Source organism: Acanthaster planci, linkage group LG12 (genome assembly GCF_054643075.1).
Source record: "Acanthaster planci isolate LZ-2023a linkage group LG12, COTS_SCS, whole genome shotgun sequence".
In the NCBI taxonomy this organism is placed as follows: domain Eukaryota; kingdom Metazoa; phylum Echinodermata; class Asteroidea; order Valvatida; family Acanthasteridae; genus Acanthaster; species Acanthaster planci.
Genome location: NC_141788.1, coordinates 12849806 through 12871384, shown reverse-complemented (window position 1 = coordinate 12871384; position 21579 = coordinate 12849806). Strand labels below are relative to the sequence as shown.

Below are 21579 nucleotides of genomic sequence, written 5' to 3'. Positions count from 1 at the left end.
ATATACGTGGGTGCACCCCGCGATCCAGCTCGCATGCACTGTTTCGCAATACGTGGAGTCGTCCTTCGTCATTGCCTGCCTCAAGTCCTCGCCTGTAATATCTTGTGAGAAATTTAGTTACTGTATACAAGTATATATGTACAATGTTTAACCTCCCAACATTGTACACTGTAACCTAAATGAATTTTTCTTAGGATCACTTTTTGTGTATCTCTGTACTCTTCTTCCATGTATGGAGACTGTTTGACATCTTTTTTTTTTAGTTAAGTGCATTGAATGGTGAACTTTTTCAAACATTAAAAATTGAACAAGCTTTTCTGGACAAGTGAGGGCGCTTTTGCTTTGATGTAAATACAGGAAGACAGGTTCAGGTTGCATGTTTTCATGTTCAAATTGTGAACCCCAAATTTGCTATCTGCCTTGGATGGCATCATGGTTCTGCTCATGAATATGCAAATAACATTAGCATAACCTCCCCAAAAAATCAAAATATGGGTTAAAGTTACAAAACAGAAATTTAAAATAAGGTTAACCGAAACCCAAAGATGCAATTTCAAGGGATTTTAGTAAAATTTATAAAAATATTTCTATTTCCTGGTTCCTTTAAATATTGTCATCAATAAATTACATGTTTACTTTGTTTTTCATAGGCATATAAGAGTTATTTATGAGTTCTTTGTTGCATCAAAGCAAATGAAAGCTTTTCGAGTAATTTACATTCAATGATAGTAAAGAAACTCTCGGGTTCTAGCAACAAACACACAAACCGTACATTCAAACACCACAAAAAAACCAAAAAACTGTGAATATATTTATAAAAGAATAGGGTAGGCCCAGGATTTTTTATTTTTTTTTTGCTGGGGGAATTTTTGTTCGAACTTGGGGGGTACTACAGTTGTCGCCATTGGCAAACCTGTTCAATCTTTTGGGTTGCTTTTTTCCTGAACTGCACACGCAAAATTAGACCCTTTCATGGTTTATGCTTTTAGTGGGTCGTCCAACCTTTAGACGTAGGCCCCCAAAGGAAATGGCGATGGAGGGGGGGAGCTGGATCTGCACTTGCTTCCAAACAGACAACAAAGAGAACACAAAACACAAGTAAATAAACAAGTACTTACTTGCTCTGTCCGTTTGTTCTCCTCGGTGCTACTTGATGAATCGACAAAAGAAAAAGAAACACAAGCCATACAGACAAAAAATAGAAACAACGCAATCGACCACTCCGAAAGACCAGTTAACACAGCCATCAGAAAAACAGTAGCATTTAACTTTAACTGGACAAACACGCAACAACAAAGACAGAGAGTACAAAACCCGAACAAGCAAAAATACAAGCAGCATAGCACAAAACCAAAAAGGAACACAAAACACGCAGATGCGCACAATGGCAAGACACTTGGCATGCTATACAAAGACAAGAACACGCACACACAACTACTTTCGGTTTTCAGTACGGGGAATCTTGGGAAACACGTACGACTTTAATCCTATCCAGAGGAACAAATTTGATAAGGACTGTAGTGTCTAAAATATTGGAACTGAAAAGTGTTCACCTTTTGTTTTAAATGTGCAATATTATCACCACTAGAGAAAAACCTGCCAGTTGGGCCCGGTACATGTGTAGTCTCTTCAATTCATAACCTTTAGTTTTTTCTGGACAGAATATCTCAAGGTTTTTACAGCATTTAAGAACCAACAAACTTATCCCTTACTGGGTTAGTTTGTTTATACTGAAACAAGATATGGTACATTACTCACCAAACATTGTATGTCTTGAATCAGGGCCAGTACAGTGGAAAGTTCACTTTGTCATGTCTAGTGATTAACCAGAATTTTCTGCTTAGTATTTCCTATACATTGATGAAGGGGAGTTGACACCTCCGTCTCGCTCAGCTCCTCTTGTGATGTCATTCATGAGACCCTCCTGTCCCCGTTACTCGCGGGAGTCCCAGGCTATTCATGCATCTTGTGTGATTACACGAGCGCCACACAGCCAGCAAGCTTGGCCGGCCGGAGACACCAGACACTCGATGTGAGCATACATCCGTGTCGGCCCACGCGGCATTTTGATTGATCTGGCTTACAGCACCAACCCACCAATCAGCATGATCAACGGCACTGCACATAAGTACGTGGCTTGCTTCGATGTGGTGGAGAAACCCTCTCTGACAACGCCTGAATGAACAGTCAAGCAGCAAACGCTGTGCGATTGCTGAATGCACGCGGACGCTAGTCGGTAGACTACCCGCAAGTACAACGCTTTGAAGAGACGGGGTGACAGTAATCTGTTCTTCTAGCACCGGTATGGCTGTCTTGTACACTTGGAAAATACAAGACCCTGTTTTTTCCCCCTGAGTTATGCAGATAAAAACCACGACTATGACTCCATATTTTAGTGTAACGATTGGCTCCGAAGTGCAAGCAACTGAACGGAAGTCATTGAGCCTTTGAGAGCGGCAGGGACGCTTCGACTTCGCCGTCACACTTTGGTGTCATGCGGTAAACATAACTCGATTTGACAGGTGCATGCCTCTACAAAGCGTACGTTACACATGGTGAATCAAGAGAAAGAGCACCACTAACTGTTGTCAGCCTTGTGATGTGTAATGATATTCCGAGAAGTTGTGAGAGTAAATCACGGGAAAATGCCTGTCTTTGGTCATGCGTGGATGATGAGTTTAATACCCGTGTTTTACCTGTTTCTACTTGCCTTGCCGATCTCGGGATCCGTTCAAAGGCTTCGGGAAAAATTACATTGCGAAAATAGAAACTCAACAGCAGAAGTAAGTATTCACATGCTACATGGGTTACGTTATCGTGTTTTAGATCTTTTCACGCGGAAATACTTCTAGTTGTAATATTTGTTTACATTTGCCGGGGCCTGGAAGTCGTAAGTTTGAATTATTTTGTTCACATTCATGCTCCTGGGAAGTACGAACACATTTTCAACTGGCATAATTTGCACCAGATTGTAAACGTAAAAAAATAATACATTGCTTGTAAGCTAAAGCCGAAAGTTATTCACCATGACAATCTCTTCCTGAGACTCGGTAATAGTGTCAAACTGTTTGGTGCGTTGCCTACAGTACATGTACAAAGTCTGGGCTTTAATGTTTTTATGCTGTGGAGAGGTTTATCACATGGCTGCATGATATCATGCGTTATCCTCCGATAACCGACTCTGCATTTTCTTTGTCGTCATGTTTCATCATACATGTACTTGAAATATCTACAGGGTGTCAAATCGTTTCTATGGCGGGTGAAGCGAGACACCCCTGCGTACTTCTTCGGCACCATCCACGTTCCATACACTCGTGTCTGGGACTACATACCAGGGAACATCAAACAGGCATTCGGCGAGAGTGAAAACATATTCTTCGAGTTAGATCTCACAGATACCTACACTATTTCAACCCTAACTAACTGCCAGTTGCTTCCTCATGGGGAGAACCTCAGCGATGTTTTACCAAGGAGTTTATTTGAGCGACTGAGGGAACATTTGGAGTATGTCAAGATCATGATGCCGTCATGGATGACAGCGGACCAGCGAGGAAGGGGCCTCTATGCCGATTATCTCTTCAATGCCATTGCTGGAAACTGGGAGAGGAAACGGCCGATATGGGTCATGCTCATGGTCAACGCTCTCACAGAAACAGATATCAAATCTCGAGGCATTCCAGTTTTGGATCTTTTCCTTGCCCAAGAAGCTATGAGAATGAATAAAAGAACGGGTGCCGTGGAGCGGGTGGAGGAACAATGCGTGCCACTAAACGGACTCAACTTCACACAAGTAAGTAACTGTTACAATTTGAGTGTCTTCTCGGGTTTGCTACCTCTTGGGAATTTATCTCAATATTTCAAGGAACACCCTACTTTTTAAGGAACTCTGTACTTGTATTAAAGTCGTTTGTGAATCGAGCTTATGCTTTTCCGGCTGCCACTTTTTCACGCCCGACGCGACAAGACCCGCTCCAGAAAATCGCCACGCGCTCAATCAGAGATAAAAACAAGTTTTGAAAAGCTGGGGCGCTTTTCTAGGGGACTTGACGCGTCTGATGAAAAGCCCCCGGAACAATGAAGTAGAATTTGGAGCCAGCAGGCCGTGTAATACCTTCAATGAAATTGACAGCGCCCCGCTAATTTCATTGGGCATTAGCGTAGCATTTACAACTTCGATTACTTAGGGGTTGATAACTGGAAGTCAGCAGATACAAAAGAAAAAGTGGGGGCTAAAAGCAGGGCAGAATGAAGGCGCGAAAGTATAGTTGACATAAAGAAGTAAAAAATAAATGAATAAATAATTAAAATTGAAAAATAGTGGTCAGGGCAACAGATCGTCAATGCTCACCGCTAGTTCTTTGAAGAAGACGCTTCAACAAAGCAGCTGTCTTGATCTTTTTCGGCTCTTCTTGATATCTCCCCACTGACTATTGTTGCCTGTAAACATACTCCTTGTCCAGGTACTTTGAGATCGAGAATATTGATTTCCATAAGAATGGCTGTTACAGCGTTTAAAACGTCTTTTGTCCAACTTGATAAAACATGTACAATGTGTTGAGCAACCATTAATAGGTCACAGGTTTACCCCTTTCGATATAGTTACAGAGAAGTTCAACCAAAACCTTCACTCGGATCTCGGTAAAAAAAACCTTCCGCGTGAGTGTTACACATTATCTTCTCTTTTTTTCCGTTTTCTTTTTTTAAAAATTCTGATCAGTTATTGGCACTCTTGTATGGGTAACCTTCCCAAGCCAGGTATAGTCATCAAACAACGGGAGTAGGGCCCTACAGTTTCAGTCTAGTGGGTAAGGAATATTTTTCATAAAACTTGACGACTCATTGTTAGGTTAATCACTTTTTTCCCCTCGGTCTTTGATCACGGGCATCATGACGCCGTGGAGTTGCTTGTCGGCGAACAGCTGCTGAGAACGTTTAAATGGAAGCTGCAATTCATTTTTTAATACAATTGCACAGATGCGCCTTCATATCTTAGTTAACCTCATTTTCAAGTTTTGCTTTATACTGTTTGAAAGGGTATTTTGCTGCCTTTTCGGCTTTATGCTAATGAGTATTGCCATATTCGTAAGCAAAACTGTGATGTCATTCCAGTAGAGAATTTGTGCACAAACCTATGACTTTGCTGATTTTGCTGGCCTCAATTTTCTTTTGGGTGATACATTGTTGTGTAAGTAGCTATAAGCAAGCATGCAACCATTTCTCAGAAATGTTTTCATTGAGTTAAGTTTGGGTTCGCAATTTGAACAGAAAACTTTTGCAGTGCCCAAATGACATCACAGCAACAGCGCCCTCAGTTGTGTAGGAAAGCATGGGTAATTTTTAATGTTTAAAAAATTGCATTTTCAATTTTTTCACCGAAAATGGATGTCAAATAATTTTCATTCAATGAAGAAGAGTATAAAGTTGAAGAAAATTGGGTCTAAGATGAATTCATTGCAGCTACACTTTAACGTTGTCATGGCGTTTACTTCTTAACTTGTCTTTGTACATGTACTTGACTAGGGGACCTACCTCAACAAGGACTCGCAAGTATAAAGGAAAAAAATGAAAATAAATAATCATAAAACAAGTAATACAAAAAAATAAAGTAGACCGAATAAAACCAAACTGGAAAAGTTAAAAAGTGAAAACAGAGGGAAAAGATAAAAATCCTGAAAATCATGATATGAATCTTGATGGTTTTGAAAGGGAGAACAGTTTAAAGATGGTTACTCTATAGAGATTTAGGTACTGACATTTGTGATTATTTGTTCAACCCCAGGGTCCTAAGATATTGGAAAATATGTTTGAGTCATCTGTCCTAATGGCGCGCAGCAACTGATTTGCAATTTGATTTGCAATTGTGATTCGTTTTCGTTTTCACGAAGAAGCACAAATCATGTGTGCTTTGTCAATATAGCATAGAAAAAAGCTTTAAATGTCTAAAATCATTTTATTTTACCCGTAAATGGGTGACTAAACTGAAATAAAAATGCTCTTAATACTCGTAACTGTGTAAATTAAGGAGAATGTCAGTTTCTGAATACGGCAAATCACGGAGCACGCGACGCAAGACATTTGTGCCTCTTCATGAAAACGAAAATATCTATTTCTATAAAGTACGCGTTGAAGCGCGCACACATCTATAGATTTGTATTACTTCGTGGTGTTGGTGACGATTTATAATCCTCATAATGTGGGACATTCTTATCGAGATGGTAGTGGTGACGGTGCCTGGTATCTACCTCTATGCTGATATAGTCCAGGAAAGAGCATTAAGAATCACTCTCGTTAAACAGTTGTTTAGTTATTGTAGCCCGTCTGAACTAAAGTAGGCAGGTGTACCAGTGACGAAGTCGAGTCCATCTAGTCCGAGCCAAGCGGATTCCACGAGGGACCGAGTCTGAGCCAAGCCCGAGTCCATTTTTGTCCGAGTCCGGCTCAAGTCCGAGTCCATGTTGTCGAGTCTCAATATTGCCCAACTAGGCCCAAATTCCAGACACACCAAAGATCGGGTGACGGAACCACATAGGTCTTATGCATGTGAAAAGGATGTTATCTTTCCGTGATAGAAAATAAGGAATAGGCCTAATGAAAAGGAAAAAAGAAAACGCATCTAAATTTGAAAAACCCCAGACGAGAAACAATAAATCGGATTTCATTGGCTTTAAGGTGATGCCCAAAACGCTAATATGGCCGCTCCTTCGGAGTTCATGGCGAAGCCTGTTTGTCTCAAACAAAATCTCCAATTTTGAGACATTTAGCTTCCTGTTTTTCCAGTCACAGTAACTCTCATGCCCAAAATGCAAGGATACATGAAGTTACCATATTTAGGAGAGTTGGGTTGGCTTAGTGGTTCTTTCCTCGCCTTCCACCTCTGCGGTCCGGGTTCGATTCCCGGCTCGGTCCACTTGTGGATTGGGTTTTAGTCCCAGTACCCATAATAATTTTAGTACCCAGAATAATCCTCTGGGGTTTTCCTCCGACCTCTTAAACTGTAACTGTTTCTCATTTCAATGTTCCTGAGTCTTAAAGTATATGAAGTCAACGAATCGCTTGGAAAAAGAAGAAAAGAACTTCTTTTGACACATAAAGTGCTCATGATGGGCACTACGGGGTGTGGACTGGTCTTGACCGACATACAGGTACGGTATACATGTACTACGTCTGAAGAGCGAGCAATGACTGTGTAGGATGCAGACCACTAATTCAAGTGAGAATTTCTGGCCAGCTCTCTAGCATTAAAAGTGCCCCCCACGGTATCTTTTGAAAAAGGAGATTGTTTGGCCCCCAAAATGGTGAGATCGTGTAAATCGTTGCCGGGATCAACTCCCTGGGTCTTTGAGCTTTCATATGAGAGCAGAAAGGCTAAAAACTACAGTTGAAAAATGGTCCTAAGTGCCCGAAAAATGTTGAGGGTTGCCACTTGAAAAATGGCTGCAATCAGACTTTGGAAAAGTCACTTTTGGGGGGGTTCTTTTGTGAGAATAATTTAAAATTGAAAGATAAGTGACCAGACAAGAATTTCATTTGTGTTTCAGAAATCTCAGGGATGTTGGCGTGCATGCTATTGGGCCCTGAACAGTGCTGATTTTACACTGTTTTCAATGGGGCTTGAATTAGTGGACTGGACCCTGTAATGCTTATAAAATGCTTATGATAGTGCACATGTGGGTGTACTCAGGTCGCGCAGTGACTGCATGCGGTGACTGCAGTCAATTCACTGCACAATGAAACGGTGCTTATTCGACAAACTCTCAGCGTTGCTTGTTGAAGAGGGCACACAAACTTGAAGTAAATTTGCCAACCACTATACAAGGCGAAGCCATGGAAAAGTGCATTTTTGAGGGCCATGATTGGTCTAGAAAACGGCCTGGACAGTGCATTGTCCAGGCACTCACGAAAGTCCTATGGCCCATGGATTTTTGAGAGAAAATTAAGCGAGTTTCACTTTGGGATGCAGACCTTGAAATAAGCTGCCATAGACGTCAGTGGTAAATACCCCCACTTCCAAAAAATCGTCAAAAATACAAGTTTCTCAGACACATTTAAAATTAAAGCTCACTTCCCCATCTTTCATTTTCCTTTCAATTTTCAGTGGCTTAACCGATGAGTGTTGAACATATTTCTCTCCAGAGATAATCATCCCTAATAAAAGAACAGTCATTAGACCCATCGCCATTTAAATTGATGCGTACACTCCATGGCTAAATATAGCAATTTGGATGGCCCCGTTTGGTCCAGTATTTCAGACTTCAAGCTGACAGTCCTGCTGGCAGATTTCATCTTCCCCCTTTCTCTAATAGCAGAGAATTTGACAGCCTACAAACCGTGATTCGGTCCGCGTGATTCGGTCGGCGCAGGCAATCTTTGGACGTGCATGTACTTACTGGCCTGCAACCAATGAGTGTTCAAAATGAACAGCGTTTTTCTCGATTTTTCTCAAAGACGTGAACTCAAAAAATGAAACAAATCCGTGAAATGATACACAAAGTAAAATCGGAAAATGTTGGCAAATTGCAGTTCATGCAAATCTCATACACTACCTTTAACACATAAATTAACTGATTTGGGTTACAGACATGGCCAAGTCAGTTTAACTTTTCCCCTTTTGAAATACTACAACCATTTCTGACTGACCTGTTTTAGTTATTCCGCTGTTGTTTTGATGAAATACATGTATTTGCAGCCGTTTAATACCAAGGAAAACAAAGACAAATGCCATTCTAATGGGCCGGTCACGTTGGCTCGAGTCAGACTTAAATTCAAAAAGAAATTAAAAAAAAATTCAAACTGAATTTCTTGAATGTCCTACTTTAAAACATTTGTCTTCTTCATGATGGAAGTTTTCTTCATTAGTGTTTGATTGCCTGTCTGTCACAGTATCGGGTTCCGGTAACCATTCTGTCCATTGCCTAGATTATCCCTGAGACCCAGGATTATTAGCACCCCTTACTAGACAGATCCTACCAGACCAACCTTTGTCTGTTCATTAATGTCTGGCACCAGTTTCACCTCGTTACCGGTGCTTATTGTTTATTATTGTGACTTGACAATCAGCTTTACTGGGATCAAATGATCCTGGGAAAAGATTACCGATCAGTACGCTTGGAACCACCCTTAGTTAGGGTTAAATCATCCGCAGAAGCAAGTATGACCTTGAGCCAGTTCAGTGGTTCAAAAAAGCAAGGCCATTCGGGAACCAAGCACGCGCGCGAGCTCGCGTAGGATGACTGCGATGGCCCAACCTCGACTCCGTGGGCTTTGTGCGCGTTCCTTCACTAGCCCTAGTTGTGTTGAAGTCAATTGCACGCGTATTTCAAAAGCTGTACGCTCGCGCCCACGTATTATCCTGCACGTAACACACGAGTAAATCTGCGTCGTGCGTAAACACACTGAATAAAGTCCTAATCTAAATTTCGAAAATAGTAGGATATTTTAAATAATACTATACCAGGCGTCAGCTCACAAGGAATGGTGGGAATCAACATAGCGCGGCAAGAACTTACCCATGGAAACGAGGTTGGGACCCTACATTTTTATATAACTCTATGTAACCTCGACTTCATGGGCTGTGTACGCATTCCTTCAGTATCCCCGGTCGTGTAAATACAAAAAATGACGCTGACTGGCTATTCGGGATGAATAAACGTAAAGTCAAGATCGTACCCATAGGTACGTAGGTTGCCCCTGAACCTACACAATAGGGGTACAGTCCACTTATTCAAGCCCCATTGAAAACAGTGTAAAATCGGCACTGTTCAGGGCCCAATAACATGCACACCAACAACATCCCTGAGATTTCTGAAGCTCAAATGACATTATTGTCTGGTCCCTAATCTTTCAATTTATTGTTAATTATTCCCACAAAACAAAATCACCCCCCTCCCAAAATGTGATTTTTCCGAAGTCTGATTGCAGCCATTTTTCAAGTGGGGTTGAACTTTCTTGGGCACCTAAGACCATTTTTAGCCGTTCCGCTCTCATATGAAAGCTCAGACCCAGAGAGTTGATCCTGACAACGATTTGCACAATCTAACCATTATGGGGGTCAACCAATCTCCTTTTTTCAAAAGATACGGTGGGGGCACTATTAATGCTGATGAGCTGGCCAGAAATTCTGCACCCATAGGGATGGGGACCGGCCATGAAAGATACGTAACGCAGCCTCGTTACTATGGGTACGATCTAGCCGCGCCATGTTGATTCTCAACAAGCCGTGGGTAATCTTGATGAAAGAAGGCGCACACAACAGATTACGCATCGTGAATTCTACTAAATGGCTAGATTTCTACGCGCGAGCTCATTGAAATATTTTATGATTCCACGGGATATTTACAATAGGGGGTGCCATAATCGGGAGCAATCATAGAGATATAAATCGGGAATTGTGGACTGGTTGCTTCCAAATCGGGGTATTTCGTTCACAAAAACCTCGAACCTGTTGGCCTATTGGCCTCTTTTGCCTAGAGGTGGCTACGTTCAGAGCTGGGCGTGTAGTTTTACTACTATGGGGTGTCTTCGGGGAAGGGCGAATAAAACAACATTCGCGTGGCTAATTCCTAGAAACTGAAAAGAACACTGAACTTCTGGCCATAATACATGTATTGATTTTCTGGTGAAAAACGGGGTGGGGGCAGCCTCCTCCTGATAGTCACCAGGCTGCGCTATTTCTGTCCCGTTTTTTGCACCGTCTTCTATGGGCGCGCATTTTAGTGTACAACCTGCTTGGTTAACAACTTTCCCCAGGGCTATCCTCATGATAAGTTAGCGCGTGTTGATCAAATAGTCGAAGTGCGTGCGTGCGGATGCAACATTTTTACGGTCAGTATCCACAACATGTAATGCATTATCTATGAAAGTTCTCTACCAAATCGGTAGAGAAATATAAAGAAATGCACACACCTTCTCCAGGAGATTGTAAAGGCGCTCGTGGCTTCGCCACTCGCACTTGGTTTCGTGTTGCCACCAGGGTGCCACGTGCGCCTTTAATAAAGATTAATGGATTATAAACCTCGAATCATGATTTTCTCCTTCTTCCCTTTCCCTCCCCCCATCTCTCTCCCCCTCTTTTCTCTCTCCGAAGAAGTGTGTGCTGAATAAAGTATGATGTTATTCATTTCCTGGGGAATCGACACGGGAAGTTACGGTGATTCTGAAGACAGGCCGCGTCCAACATTAGTTCAGGGATCGTCCGATTCTTTCTCGGAAACGAATGATACAAACTTTTAAAGCGCGTCCGGCTACGGCATATCAGAGCGAGTGAGGTCTCATAATGTAACACTAAAAGCTATGCCGTTTATTGTTGCTCTTCGTCGGCGATGAGCCAATCCGGAGTTACATGGACATCTTATACGTTTTGACAGTCAAGTGCAGTCGGTTTTCCGAATTTCGGATCGCTTTTGTGTTCTGTGTGAAAGGTTAAATGTAAGCTTCTCGTTATACAAAATATGTTCTCAGAAATTTTTTACAAAAGAAATTGGCCAGATTTTGTATGTGACGAAACGCGTTCATCAATTTGGGCGCGGGGATAGGCAGTATTGTTGATAACTCGCTGTGTATACAGCTGAGTCCAAATTTATGCAAGCTCTACTTTTTAATTCATTGGAATTAAATTAAGAAATCTTCGTTAGAAAGTCAACTTGTTACAGTGGTTCTGTTTGAAAAGTGGAATTCTCATATGGTTACTATTCATCCATCCAGCGGGGAGGTGGGGAGAACTTGCTTTTTTAAAAAACAATTTTATTCTTCACAGGTGAGTACGAAAGAAAGTAATCGGTATATTTATTTATCAGATATTAGCAACAAAATCCTAAGAAAACAACGCCAGGGTGGGAAGACAAGGATGTTGGGACAGTGAGTAGGCCTAAGGCTTTCGATTTTTTCCTCCCCCAACATTATGTTGAATGAGCCTGAAGCTGCATTCGCTTCTGAATCCCCCTACACCCTGAAAGCTGGATACGCCGCTGTTTTTATTGTAGTGTTATTCTTAGAGAAGTTTTTGTCGTGATCCGGAACTGGTTAAACCGATCCAGAACTAGGAAAAGTGTCGTCGTTATTTTCGTCGATCCTGTAAGTCCAAATTAAAAGCTTAGGTTTGAAAATAATTGTTTAAATATCTCCAACACACAAGGTGGACTACAGAATAATTTTTGTGATCTGGAAAAACGACTGTACTAAAGACACGTGAAGTCACGATTATCTCGTTTCTTTCCACAAGGCGTCTGAAGGTCTTATACTCCTTACTAAAGGTGCATGAATCATAAAGGGCAGAGGTGGATCTAGAGGGGCCCCGCCGCCCGGGGGGTTGGGGGTTGCAACTTGCAATCCCCCCGTTCTGCCACGGACTAAATGGAATACCAGTGAAATGACGGGAAATTAATACCCCAACAAATCTTGCACAAGGATTGCCCCGTCCATCTTTCTATCTATAGTTGAGTTTCCTTTTCATGAGGGAACGATGCATGATGCTGATCTGCCACCGGAAGGTTTAGGTACATGAAGAAATTCCTAAATGCCCCCCCCCCCCAAAAAGTTACCCTCTCCCCTAAAGAGTTTGTGCAGAAATTCTGCTCTGACTCTGAAACTGATATGTCAGTAATTTTCCTGATGAAAATATGCGAATAATTGTTTCCTTTGTGTTGAATCTCTGGAGAACGTACCTGTTCTATACACGTTGAACACGCCATACAAGAGTGCAGCGAGCCATGTACATGTACTGTAAGTGGGTCTTTCGTAGTAAGGCGCCTACGATTGACAGGTAATAGGTTTATGGACACAGTACACACGGCCGGTACTCGATATGCAGTTCTTGCACCGTACGCCCGGCGCACTCGTTCGGGGAAATCAGTGAGCTGTCTCGTCCTGAGAAAATCCCTCGACCTGTCGTTTGTACCAAGACACATTTGCACACATTTGTCATACTATGAAGATGAAGAACAAGGAGATATCTTACCAGCTCCCCACGGTGGGATAATCTTGCGTGCCATCTTTATTTACACTTGGAGTAATTGAGTAGGCTGTGACCTTTATAAACCTCATTTCTTTCCAGTGCCTGTCAAGCTCAATCTTAAAGGAGTTGGTATTTTTGTCATTTGTGACGTAGATGGGAGACTAGTCTAGGTTGACTCCCTGACCGTACTGCGTTACGGGGAGTCCTGGATACGAAATGTCGAAAATTGGGCGAAAAATTTTGTAACTAAAATTTGCAACACTTCTACCTTTACCAAGGAGCCAATTTCACGCCTGTAACTCCCATGCGTCCTTATCTCCACATCCGGTGGGTTAAGAAATTCGACACATCACCACCAAAGACAAAAACGGGAAAATCAAGTCGGACGTAACGTTAATTCTTGCCATTGTTGTGGACTTTTCAGCCGTTCTCCAGTGCATGCAATTCGTAAAGTGCGCGCCCCGAACCGCGTACACGCACATCGAAACTACATGTTCTGACAGAAACCAGCGAAACTCAGTGAAGTCTAAACGAATCAGGTTTCGAAAACGCTCACTGCTTAACGGAACGGTGTTTCTCAGCCACGAGTACCATTGATCTCCATGCCGAGTACACACAACATCGGGCCGGGGGCGAGGCTACATATGCAGCAAGGTATGAGACGGAGAGAACCCCCCCTGCTTTGTGTTGGTCATTGTCTCGCAGGAATCTGGGGAATTCCTTTCAGACATCTTGGAGGGGGATGTGTTAAGTAACAATAGTCTGGAATGTGTATAGGGATTGGGCATGTTGGGGGGGTACCCCTCGGTCTCATTTCTTGCTGGGTATACGAGGCTGTGGCGTGCGTTGGTGACAGTTGGCCTGGTTACCTGCACGGCGATTTGCACGGCCATTTTTGAGCATGTATTTTATTTGTTAATAGGTGAACTTAAAATAGACAGACAAAAGCTGTCCACAAAATTCGATAGAAGTTGACGGACCCGGCAGTTACATGTCGAGGGGAGATGGTATTAATTATCCAGCATCTGTTGCGAGCAATTTACTAATATCTGTTGATTTGTTCCATTTTAAAAGTTATACTGAATACGTTTTTTTTAGAGATGGAGAAATTTCCAGAAAGCGCTGGCTAGATATTTTTTTAATAAACTAGACTGATATGAGAGTCAAAAACGGCGATTAACAATCTCTTGGGCCTGAATTTAAAAACGAAAAATCACCTACCTTGAGGTTTAAAGACTTCGACACAGTCTAGCTATTTGTCCATTGCTCTAAAATCCAACTCGTCACTGCCAATTACCAATTCAGTCTGCTTATTGTATGTGTAGTCTACGAATAAAAAAAGGAGAGGCAGATCAACAACACGATTTGTGCGTGATCGTTACTTACCGCACGTGTGCACGCCAGTACTGCCCCTGCACTGATACGGTGTTCCCCATCAGTATAGCATCGCTCTCGCCTGTTCATCACGATCATCATGCCCGCGGTGTAATCCTCTTTTTATTCCTCAATTATCAAGATAAGTAACTGTTTCATTTTAATAAAAATCGGATCTCTACAATATTGTGTATTTGTACACCTTTAACCAATAAAACTCTACGAACAAATTAAACATGTTAAACACTTTCAAAGAGAGATCGTTGAGGAACTTCTTGCCGTACTACAAGAACCCTGCAAATGCAAAGCCTTCTACGCCAACCGAGGTTATTCTTATAAAATAGCAGCTTGTGTCGCAATTTTATGTTTTTAAACCGAAATTTAAAGCAGAACAAAATATGAACATTTTAGGGGTAACCAATAGTGGGTTAATTGGTCAATGTCAATCAGAAGCCCCGATCTGACAAAAACAGAACTGCATTTTGTATCGTCTCGACTGCACGCGGGTTAAAGCCGGGTACCAGTCACGGCCTCCGCGTAGCAGGCGTGCAACAGGCCTTTTCGCTGGAAATCGCGCACGCGTAGTGCTTACACGCAGCTCGGATTCCACGTGCAGGCCCTTTACAGCTCGAGAACGGATGAATTACGTCTACAAAAGTAACGTTGTCTCTCACGTATTTTCCTCGATTTTGCAGTCCATGGTTCGTTTTGAAATTCCTAAACCCCTAGACGGATAGATAAGGCCTCGAAGAACTTGTAAAAGTGAAAAATTATTTTTTTCAACAAGGTAAACCAAGAACAAAATAGTACCAAATTTATGGTCGTTTTGTACACAACTTTTATACCCTGCACGTCAGGCGTAATGAAATGACAACGTCCAACCTGGACTATCTTAAACTGCACATTGCTTTCTGTGCTGCACATTGGACACTTGACTTGCAGTTGTTGGTGATAAACACTCCAAAATCTATTTCCTGATCAAGATCTAGTTTCATTCCTTGTAGTAGTCAACTTCTGGGTCCCTGCATTGGACTTAAACAGCCAGTTTCGAGACCACATGTGGAGCTCTTCATTGTCGTGCTGTAACTTATATGCATCATCCTGGGTATTAGCCGGAGTGAAAATTTTGGTATCTTCAGGATGATCTCCACTTGGTGAGATCATACTGTTTAAGTTGGACAACACTGAAAGAAAAGAGATTCAAGATTGGGCAAAGCCTAAGTCATGCTGTCACAATATTTGCCCCAGTAGTCCCTTGTGAAGCATGTAACGGCATCTGTGTGAATCTGGAAACACCGTCTGGAGTTCTGTTGGCCCTGGTAGTGATAGGTTGGGAAGGGCCAGGAAAGCTTTCAGTATGTTCGAAACTATCCTGGTACAGGCACAGTGACAGTTTTTATCAAAACGTGGGGCAATCCTAGCAATCGTAACATTCGTATGGCTATGTTACTTCTAGAACTGTAAGAACGACTGTGTGAAATCGTGGAATTTACATGACAATTCAATCCAAAATTTAAGCCTACACCTACTACTTCTTGTGATGTTTGCTACATACAGGCCGATAATGCTGGTGATGAATCTTCATTAATCCTACTATAATTGTGAAACATGAACAACTGTCTGTTGCCATAGTATTCCTGACTCTAGTGGGCTGGAACTGTCTACATTGTACTTGGGCTGAGTCAATTGGAATAACTCACTATTCGAATATTCAACCTTCAATTCAAATGAATATTTGCCATAGTATTCCTGACTCTAGTGGGGTGGAACTGTCTACATCATACTTGGGCTGAGTCATTTGGAATAACTCACTATTCGAATATTCAACCTTCAATTCAAATGAATATCCGAACATTCAGTCGTATTAACCAGCTGATAGTTGATGAACATACCGTTGACAAAATCAGTTCCAATAATGCACACAATTGTACATTATAATCACTCCAGCCACGATTTATCAAGATTTAAGAGTTCCAAGCAATACTTTTTGCCATTTTGAAAATTTCTAATCCATTTAAATTAAAATTTCTAATGAATAATTTACTTTTGAATCAGAAGATTTCTGTCTGTTTTCATTTGAATCTGCTCAAAACAAGCCTCCAGAGTGCAGTTTTTCTCATTTAAAACAAAAGTAAATTCTCCCTTTTCACAAATTTTGCATTCAATTATTCAATTTTGGAAAATAATATTCGAATATTCGATAATCAATTGAATACTCAGATATTTGGGACAGCCCTACATCGTACTAGAGCGCAACATGGTTTGGCTCAACTTGGTGAAACTGCTTCACATTTGTACAAATGCCATTATTAACATCAATTGGCAGTTTCACCATTGAATAATCATCGGTAGCTAGAAGTAGTAGTAACTGGGGAGCTGTATGCCTGACTCATTAAGAGGAACACAGTCAACACACCTGTGGGTAATCAGGGCTATGGGGGCCAAAATTGTGACATTGAGACCTAGGCTTAAACTACCAATCTCGTGCAAACACGATCTAGACTCTGTTTTCATTGGTGAGTTTGATTTTATAAATTGTACTTGTTTTTCCACAAATATAACTGGCAAAGACTCATGATGGCACTAACTTCGCACATACACATAGTGCATCGAACCTTTTTTCACCGTGTATCTCTCTGCATGGAAAATCCAAGCAAAGAGTAAAAGTTTAATCTACAGGCTTTGTAAAAAAGATAACCCACTTAAATTTTCTAGAAAATTAATATATTAACACTGTGACCTCATGGTCATTGTTGAACATTGGACTCAAAAAATAAATGGCAACTTTGGTTTACATTTGCTATAACTAAAGTCGAGAGCGTGGTCAAAAATGTGGATCCTGATATAATGTGAACCTTTTTTAAAAGATTTTTCTCACTGAGGTATGGGTCTCAGGGCTTGCTGTTAAAGCTTCCTTCTACAGAAATGGAACAAAAGTTCTGTTTACATGTATGTTACCCAATGTATGTTTAGGCCCATCACTACTTTGGGGTAATATTCTTGAGAGAATGAATATTATTCCTAGTGGTTACTTGAAATGAAATTGAAAAAGTAATTAAGAGAAAGAAAGAGAGCAAAAATAGGGGAAAGTCAAGATGTAGCAAATAAAAGAAATTTTTTCTTTCAAGCCCCATTTCCAAACCCCAAATAATGTTTCAATTAAGAGGCAGCAATTTGCAGAATTTTCAGAAGTAGGACACAGCTGAGACCCCAGCATGTGCAAGAATTATGTTGACATAAGTTTTATTACAACTGATCTGACTCATCAGCAGATAATGGCATTCCTGTCACTTTGGGTGTCATCTCTGTCACTTTGGGTGTCATCTGATGTGCTTCAAAATATTATTATTAGTTGAACTTAAAAAAGTGGAGCCGTCAACAGTTTAGTTTATATAAGAATGAGTGCATGAATTATAACTTGTGGATACATGTTATTACATGTATACCATTACTAAGGCTGTGTTGGAATTGGGCTTTCAGAGCTGCGGCTACATCTGTTGTTTGCAAATCCTTATGTGTTTTCAGTGAGCAAAGATCTAGACCTATAATCCTGGACAAATCTTGTTGGGCCTCCAACCCCAGACCCCTTTCAATGTTTTGTCTATGTGCGCAGTCTGCGCTCTAGCTGGACATGACAACAGTGACCGGGGAGTAGGGGAAGGGGCTGCAGAAGTATGGCTATTGCCAAGTGTCCCAAAAATCTTGTCCTGGATTGTAGCTTGCAGACCTCTGATCTTAGATTAACATTTTGAAAGACAACTTGTTCAGACATAGCCCAAGGCAATAAATACAGTGTATGACCTCAGCAGTGTTAAACTTTTATTTAAAACTGGCTCAATAGAATGGACACTGATAATGGTGATGCTTGGGATGTTATCAGTATCCATTCATAAACTAATGGACCCATGGGTCAGAAAGTCAAAAAGAGTTTTTAAAAATTAAACGTTTCCAACAGATTTGTTCAACATTTTCATTTCATTTTCTTAAACACTCCTCTAGCCACAATATGGCACATGCCTGTCATGAGTAATGTTAAATGAGTGGTGCAAACTGTGTGTTATGGTGAAGAACATAACGAGCCACTGTAGTGTGAATTTGAGCTCTCAAAATGCGGAATCATTGGAAGTATTGCACAAGTTTTTTGAACATTCACCCAATACGAGGGAAAAGAGACCAGATTTCATAGGAGTCTTAAATTCATGTGACAGCGGTATAGTGTTTTTGACAGCCACGTGTGCATTAGCAACCGTTCCAGACTTGTCATGTTGTGGTCTCTTGACCAATAGGAATAGCTAAGCTTTTGTCTGAATGCAGTTATTATCCCTTGTGTCTTGTGGATATTACACTTAAAGAGGCAGTGGCTAACAAACAGATCTCAGAGGAAGCACCTGGGGGTGCATGCAATTATTTCAAGGGGTGAACATCAAAGCAAATTAACTGTAATTGGGACATATACTGTGTACATATTTCAAAAGGGGCACCCGGGGTGAACATTATTACAAAAGCAAATTAACTGTAACTTGGACATACATGTACATGTATACTGTGTATATTTCAAATAGGGGGCACCTGGAGTGTGTGAACTTCTGCTGTAGAGATGCATGTACCTATACATGTACCTCCTTCTTTGATGTGATACCACTAATTATAGGGCAAGTTCGAGCAACAACCATATGTAACCATAGTTGGACCAGCCACTTGCTCTGTGAAACAGTGTTGCCTGAAAGATGGATAGTTTGGATCATCTACAGTAAACTTGTGAATGTTTTGGCAAGCTCTTGGACAACTCATTGTGAAAACGAGCATCTCCCTGACTCAAAGTAAATCTTGTAATAGAATGCAGTACCTGCTGCTATCTGACTCAGACTGGTCAGCCGACCCCAGTAAGTTTATAGGGCTGAGTCGATTCCAATGATTGACTATTCAAATATTCGACCTTCAATGCGGTTGAATATTTGAATATTCAGTTGTACCGCCTGGCAGATTAATTGTTGATGAACAAACCATAAAATCAGTTGCAATAACACACACAATTGTACATGTACATTATAATCACTGTAATACATGTAGCTTCTTACTTTTAGGACCATCTCCAGCCACTGCAGAAATGCCAGTTGTTTGTGAGCTATGGAATTCAACACCCCGGTACAATGCAGTTTTAAAACAAGAACCACTTCTAATGTTCACATGTTCACAAACAATGGCATCTTCCACTCATGGCTACAATCTTCCAAAGTTTCGGTCACACAATTTGTGATTTCTGCTCTTTGGAGTCCATTTTCTAGACGCATCCATCAGTGTACGGGCAAAACCTGTTATGAAAAATTATTCATTTCCCTGAAGCAAAGTACATGTGGTAATTCCATGTAAGTCACATTGGAAAAAGGACTCAGACTTGGACTCATGCATGATTGATTCATATATTTGTGTGATTGAAAAAAGCCAGGTTTGCCTTTCATATGAACCGTTGCTGAAAAAAAATTTATTAATTATTAATTAATTATGTCAAACAAAAACCACAGAAGTTCAGGTGTGCACACATGCAGTAATCCTACCTGGATCAAGTTGATTAATTTTGTGAACAACTTGGAGCAATTGACGCGAGACTGAAGGGCACAAAGGCTGGAGACTAGGACTCAATGCTTGCTTGGTGATTCTACTACAAACTGCTGGTCAATGATATGGAAGCAGACCTTAGGGCACAGTTGCATTGCTGGCTATCAGTAGTGGATGTCATTTATCAGTAGGGAGAGAACCATTCACATGAAAAATAATTATCATTGTCAGATTATGAATGAGAGTTGCAGCCTGTTGCAAAATGTGTAACGAGATTTTACAAAAGAGTTGATAGGTCTGGTAGTTCAAATGTAAACTATTCCATGTGTACAGTGCTAACCAATTGACCAAATGTGTAGCTGTAGTTTCCGTCTGATTTTTTCCTTCCTTTACATTGTAATAAAACCCCATGTTAAATATGGGAAAATAAATGTGTCAAAAGGATAAACATTTACAAGGATTTTAAAAGCCAGCATTGTATTACTGTGGTTTGTCCCTTTACACATTTAGGTAAGTCTTTGCCTTTGAAATCCCATGGCATTTCACTAAACTCTAGTACATGTATGTTCAACAGTTTGGCCAAAGTTGCAACATGAATGTAAGCAATGTATTGCTTGAGCCATGGAGCTATTAAACACAAGGAGTTAGAATGAAGTCCCTGCAAACCGTAATATGATTAACTGCTCCGGTCGGCTCCATAGACAAAGTGTGGTTACTGGCCCCAGTGTTGAAGACCCTAGACGTTCTTTGTACTCAGTAATCGCCACCGCCAGGTAGCTGGTAGCCCTCAGACTCGCTGTGTTTCACTTCGGCATACTAGAGTAAATAAATGGTGGAAAAGATGCACAAAGAAGATGCACAGTTCTCTTCAGTAGTCCTCAGGAGTCAGCGAGTGATCCCCACAGATGTGCTCGAAAATGCTGAATTGGTAGTTGGTTATTTGGCAGAAGTCAGACGTTTTTAAAGTCAGTTATGACATTTTGCAGTTCCAGCAGAAGAGAACAATTACCCAAAATATGAACTGCCATATTTATATCAAAAGTCACAATCCGAGTGGTTCCTACGGTTAAAAGAAGGTGGAAACATGCCGCAGAAATGCATTTGACAAAATGAATCTTTCCATGTTTTTGTGTGTTTTTTATTTTCCTCTGGACCAGCTACATGTACATTCTTTCAGTTTTCTTGTCGCATATTTTTGGAGAATTTGTGGTATAGTTATTCAGTTTATTTTTAAGAGAGATGTTTTGGGGATGTAAAGACTTAACCAGACTTTCATTATCATTGGAATATCAGAACAATCACTAAAATTATCGAAATTTAAGTCTCTGATGACGGTGGTTTCCATCTCATGGTGGCCATGTTTAACATGCGTAAGTGTTACAGACACGCATGCGCGGTACCCACAGTCATTCGCAGATGCTATTCCGAGCATTCCTTATAGCCCGTAAGTGATGCGTAATTTGTTCTGTCCTTGCAGCACTTGCAGTACTGGCAGTGGCCTCATTAACCCTTTTGATCTCTGTGTGTGCTTACTCCTTGTCTATAATAGCTCCACACTTAAGCATATTACTTGTCAACATAGTGTGGTTTGGTTTTCAACAAAGTCTGAGTATCTGAGGAAATCTTTAGGTCCAGTGGCTTTATGGTCACCTGATCAAAACAGGAAAAATTTGCCCCCGTTTTTTTAAAATTTCTGAAAG

General features: G+C 41.1%; 1 protein-coding gene and 2 long non-coding RNA genes across 4 annotated transcripts in view; 1 reads left to right on the top strand and 2 right to left on the bottom strand.

The window, feature by feature from the left end:
• The window catches only part of LOC147797167 (uncharacterized), a 59242-nt gene extending 57269 nt beyond the window's left edge, over positions 1–1973 (bottom strand). Inside the window, exon 1 of the long non-coding RNA XR_015427435.1 lies at positions 1759–1973. This is a non-coding gene — a long non-coding RNA (uncharacterized LOC147797167). The remainder of the gene's footprint in view (positions 1–1758) is intronic.
• Positions 1974–2050: 77 nt separating this feature from the next.
• The window catches only part of LOC110988049 (metalloprotease TIKI1-like), a 72210-nt gene continuing 52681 nt past the window's right edge, over positions 2051–21579 (top strand). For both annotated transcript variants that reach the window (XM_022251267.2, XM_022251266.2), the window contains exons 1-2: positions 2051–2783; positions 3236–3790. In XM_022251267.2, the coding sequence (XP_022106959.1) occupies positions 2607–2783; positions 3236–3790 (732 nt within the window). In that variant the 5' untranslated portion in view covers positions 2051–2606. The remainder of the gene's footprint in view (positions 2784–3235; positions 3791–21579) is intronic.
• Positions 11758–13482, bottom strand: LOC147797166 (uncharacterized). Its single transcript, XR_015427436.1, has 2 exons — positions 13218–13482; positions 11758–12879 (listed from the first exon to the last, which is right to left on the bottom strand). It is a non-coding gene; the product is annotated as an uncharacterized LOC147797166 (long non-coding RNA).